This window comes from Aplysia californica, unplaced genomic scaffold (genome assembly GCF_000002075.1).
Source record: "Aplysia californica isolate F4 #8 unplaced genomic scaffold, AplCal3.0 scaffold00352, whole genome shotgun sequence".
NCBI classification, from domain to species: domain Eukaryota; kingdom Metazoa; phylum Mollusca; class Gastropoda; order Aplysiida; family Aplysiidae; genus Aplysia; species Aplysia californica.
Genome location: NW_004797622.1, coordinates 255,993 through 261,335, shown reverse-complemented (window position 1 = coordinate 261,335; position 5,343 = coordinate 255,993). Strand labels below are relative to the sequence as shown.

Here is a 5,343-nt window from a genome sequence, read left to right as displayed (position 1 = left end):
GGGGGGGGGGAGGGTAGGAATAAAAGGGAGAGAGTGTGGTCCAAAATTAATGGGGAGAGGGGGATGACACATTCGACCTCATACCCCTGTACTAGTAGGAACAAATCTGTTTTATTTCTCCTTTAGTGAACAAAAGAACAAGAGATCATGAAATTTTAGTGATTTTAGTTAGTTACTAAGACAACTTTTCCCCATTTAGGAACCTGTTTCATTTTAAAAAACCTAAACCAATGTACAAAAGTTTTTAAAATGCACAGAAAAGTGAGGAAGCCAACTCGTTACCGGTACTAATACTGAAGGTGACTTGCCATTTACAGAAAAAAAGTAATTTCATTCAGATATCTAGATTCTAGATAAAATAAATGATTCACATGATCATCGGTGGTGGCAAGCTGGAAAATAATAAACGGGGGGTATGGAATAAGGAGCGGAAGGGGGGAGGGGGGTGGTGCGCAAAAAAACCCAACTGAAAATTGATAAGCGGGGTGGGCGTGGGGGTGGGAGACGTTTATTCGATACCTTAGAGTATGTCGATTCCGTAGACTTGTCCTGCAAGCTGATGTGACTGTATACAGGGACAGGATTCCTGTCTAGGATCAGAATAGCTCCCTGGGAATAATCTTTAACCCCCTCCCTTAAAAAACAAAAGAACTCGATTTTATTACTCATGCCAAAGACCGTCGTGTGAGGACGTGCCAAAAAATCTTAAACTTTAGTTTTAGTAAGAGTTTTATGGCATTTGCAACACAATAAGGTCATACAAGTGCCAAAGATTAGAGGCGTTACACAAGGGTAACGAACACAGAAATAGAAAGAGGAGAGATACGGAAAATAGCTGATGTTTGAATAGGAAAGAAGGAGAAAACCACACCAGAGCACCCGCCAACCATCCACAACGCCTCACACGCTCTAGAACTTTTGCCTCAGCCGGAGTTGGACGGTGGGGGTGGGGGAGGGGGGCTCTCGTGGCCTAAAGGTTAAGGTGTTCGCCTCTCATTCAGAGTTCCCGAGTTCGAATCCGTGTAGCGACAGAAAAATGTTCTTCTCTACAATTGTCTCCTTTCACATACCTTTTTGCTCTCTAGCAAATGTTCTGTCATCTGCTTTCGTCTCCACTTTCTGTCCCCAGCCCGTCACCTCCTTTGCTCCCTCCTTCGGGCTCCTGACACTTTCTGCAGCCTTTCTACTGCTACACCTTGGCCCCTTCTTACTGCTGTCTTTCAGCCACATCCCTGATCTTCTGGTAGGAAAGATCTACACCTAGCCTTCTCGGACAAGAGTGAAAAATCTCGGAGGTCCCGTGTGCAAGTTGCACAAATTAAAGATCCCTTGGTGGTCTAAAATCGATAAGAATATGTTTCGGCCGCTACCCCGGCAAATTCAAAATTTCTTACCAACTGAAAATGTTTAATGTGTCCCGTGCGCTCACATGACCTAAAGCAGTTGCGGGGGCCGTAAAGAACTTGCCCCCCCCCCCCCCCCACACAAAAACAAAAAAAAGGAGTAGGGCAGTGGCTCTAAACACGTCCTTCGCTCGTGTCTGTGTTAAGCTTGACAACGGCTGCCAAGTCTGTGAATCGGCAGGAACATAATTGTGGAAATGCTAGCCCCGCACCAAACCCTCCTCCTCCTCTTCCTCCTCCTCCTCTTCCTCTTCCAGCTATTCCTCCTCCTCCTTGTCCTCATTATCATCACCATCATAATCATCATGATTTGTGTGTCCAGAAGAGGCAAATAGAAAGTATCAGTATATCTTCCTCCTCCTTCCACTCCTTCTCCTCCTCCTCCTTTTCGTCCTCCTCCTCCTCATCATCATCACCATCATCCTCATCATCATCCCCACCAGAAGACACAGAAACAGAGGACCAGTGCCGCTTTATCAAGCTCAACCTTCAGTCCCGAATGTCGCCCTACTTCCTCTCCGATGTGGACAGATTCCCCGTGCCTGACAACATGGTCGCCTGGGACGTAAGTGGGCAACTTTGGTCTTCCTCTTTTCCTCGTTCCGTTTTTCTGAACATTCTAATTTTTGTTCTTGTCTTTGTTGCTGTTGTTATTGTTGTTGTTGTTGTTGTTGTTGTTGTTGTTGTTGTTGTTGTTGTTGTTGTTGTTATTTCTGTTGTTCCTATTCTTCTTCCGTTTCGCAGAAAATTCTTCTTGTTGTTGTTGTTTTTCTTCTTCTTCTTCTTCTTCTTCTCCTTCTCCTTCTTCTTCTCCTTCTCCTTCTTCTTCTCTTTCTCCTTCTTCTTCTTCTTCTTCTTCTTCTTCTTCTTCTTCTTCTTCTTCTTCTTCTTCTTCTTCTTCTTCTTCTTCTTCTTCTTCTTCTTCTTCTTCTTCTTCTTCTTCTTCTTGCCTACCCAGATCGTCAATTGTCTGTTGTCTGTTGTCCTTTCGTGCCGTCATTTGAATGACAGCTTGAGCGTCCCTTTCATTTTTTTTCTAAGTGAGGTGTTTTCACGCCCCCATCAATACTATTTAAATCATTTAGAAAGCAGGCCTCTGTCCCTGTCCGTTTGTGAGGGCCAATCCTAGTTGAGATAGACACACCTCAGAGTATCTGATAGTTCCTTTGGGGACGGACGTTTAACTCGGAGGTCTTTCCTCTTAAATAACCTAATAGTGTTGATATGGGTTTGCTCCTTCTTTCCTATGAAAAATCTATCGTCTCTATCTCCCCTACTTCTTTTTTATGTTTGTTACTCTCTTGTAACACTTCTAACCTTCGGCACTTATATGACCTTATTGCGAACGAAAACAGGGAAATGACAGATGAGTGGAAACCAAGAACACGCATCCAGAAGACCTCCTTAATGCGAGAAGCAACAAAACTACTTGAGGAGTTCGACCCACCCGAGAACAGAGAACCAATCACCAACATCAGCAGCGAACATCCATATTGGCAGACACCAGAAATCACAGTAAGGACGAGACTTCTAGACCCTTCTTGTGACAAGACCACACCAGAAGAAATCCTCAGAACTAGTGCCCTGGAGACAGTGGACTCGTATGCTGAAACTCCAATTCATGCATACACAGACGGGTCAGCAACAAACGCTACACGGAATGCTGGACACGGATCGACCATCAAATATCGAAATAACTTTGGAGAGAAGAAGCAGACCCAACTATTTGGCCCATACGGAACATACAGCTCTAACTATGACGCAGAGAGAATCGCCATAGTAAAGACCCTGGAGCAGATCACCCAAGACTTTTTTGAAGGCGCAGTAACACCAGGGGATGTTGTCTTCTCTGACTCAATGTCAGTACTCCAAGCCGTCGAGTGAGGAGGAGACTACAGAGGTGACGGGAACCTTCTCAGCCTTGTAAAACAGCTGGGCCCTTCCTATGGCATCCAGGTCACACTGCAGTGGGTGCCTGGCCATTCTGGAGTACCAGGGAATGAGACTGCAGACCATCTATCAAAGACTGGAGCGAGCCTGCCCCAGACAGACACAGCCGCCTCTTTAGAAACCTGCAGAGGGATCATCCAAGCCAAAAGCAGAGACGAGTGGCTAAACAGATGGACCAACGCAGAAACAGGAAGATCTCTCTTCGGGTGTATGGACTAACCCAACCCCAAAGATCCTTCAAATCTTTTATTTAGAGCCGATCAGACATTGATCTTCAGAGCCCGCACAGGACACTTACACACCAACAAGCACATAAACAGAATCAACCCAATTGCAGACACTGTGACTACCACGAGGAGACCGCTGAACATCTTCTCCTTCAATGCCCAAACCTGGTAGTTCTTCGACGCAAGCTCCTACACATACCTACAGACTTACAAAGCGTGCTCTACTCTGGCGTTGACCAGATGACAAGGACATGTGGTTACTTGAGGGGGCATTGCGCTGCCAAGAGCGAAATGATCGCAGCTAGAGGTGTTTGAAAACAACAACAATATGACCTTATTGTGTTGCAAGTGCCGAAAAACTCTTACTAAAACTTTTTTAAATTATACCATTTCACCACTTTTTCCACAGATCAGTTTTGATGACTACTGCCCCCCGTCGTTCACAGCGCCGGAAATTCTGGAGAATGGCGGAGAGATCGATCTGTTAGTTCCTGTCATATATAGCACGTTATGTCCCATGTATCTGTCAGATATAGCACGTTATGTCCCATCTACCTGTCAGATATAGCACGTTATGTTCCATCTACCTGTCAGATATAGCACGTTATGTTCAATCTACCTGTCAGATATAGCACGTTATGTCCCATCTACCTGTCAGATATAGCACGTTATGTCCCATCTACCTGTCAAATATAGCACGTTATGTCATATAAACCTGTCAGATATAGCACGTTATGTTCCATCTACCTGTCAGATATAGCACGTTATGTTCCATCTACCTGTCAGATATAGCACGTTATGTCCCATCTACCTGTCAGATATAGCACGTTATGTCCCATCTAGCTGTCAGATATAGCACGTTATGTCATATAAACCTGTCAGATATGATATATTATGCCAAAATACAAACTTGTCAGATATAGCACGTTATGTCCCATCTAGCTGTCAGATATAGTATTCACCTTTAAGGTTATACCAATAGCTCTATATTCCCCTAAACTGACGAGCTACCTTAGAAATACAAAGTTCTGTCTGACATTTATTTTGGCCGTTTTGAGTTACCAAGACCATAAGGTCAGAAACAAATTTTGTTCTGCTCTCTCAAAATCGTGAGATAATTAGGAGTCGTTATCAAGATATTCAAATTGCATTACAAAAAGCTTGACACGTTGTGAAACTAAAAAGAATTTACATCCAATTTCTCCCCCCCCCCCCCTCGCTACCAGGGCAATGCCACTGACTGAAGTGTCTTTAGGCTATTTCCCAAAGGGGGGATATAAATAATCGTATGCACAGTAGAATCGTAAATGGGCTCACTTACTAATGTCATGCTCATACTGTGCCGCAACAACATAAGGGGAACTGCTGCTTTTTCTTTCCTCATCCGTATTATCATCATTTTCCTCTACTTCTCTTGTATGTTTTTTACTCTCGTATGAACCTCTGTTTGCGAGCGCCGTAAAAACCTTACTAAAACTAAAACTAACAATGTATCAAATCTCAGTACTGGGCAAATAGAACTTTATAATTCTATGAGAGCAACATGTTGCTTCTCTTCCAGGGAAAATATACCAGAGGAGGAGAGGGAAGGGAAGATTTCCTTCAACAGCGATGACAGAAGTAGTCTAATGGACACGCCCTACGTCATTGACGCCGGCCTTCCTCGCAATCCAATTGGTCGAACTGGTCTAAAGGGGCGGGGCAAACTTCCCCGATGGGGACCCAACAGAACGTGGGATCCTGTCATTACGAGGTATGAAGTC

The 5,343-nt window shown here is 44.3% G+C and overlaps 1 protein-coding gene across 1 annotated transcript in view; it reads left to right on the top strand.

The window, feature by feature from the left end:
• The first annotated feature begins 1,832 nt into the window (after window positions 1-1,832).
• The window catches only part of LOC101858286 (ADP-ribose pyrophosphatase, mitochondrial), a 10,115-nt gene continuing 6,604 nt past the window's right edge, over window positions 1,833-5,343 (top strand). The window contains exons 1-3 of the mRNA XM_005102964.3: window positions 1,833-1,968; window positions 3,990-4,063; window positions 5,142-5,333. Coding sequence (XP_005103021.1) covers window positions 1,903-1,968; window positions 3,990-4,063; window positions 5,142-5,333 — 332 coding nt within the window. The 5' untranslated portion in view covers window positions 1,833-1,902. The remainder of the gene's footprint in view (window positions 1,969-3,989; window positions 4,064-5,141; window positions 5,334-5,343) is intronic.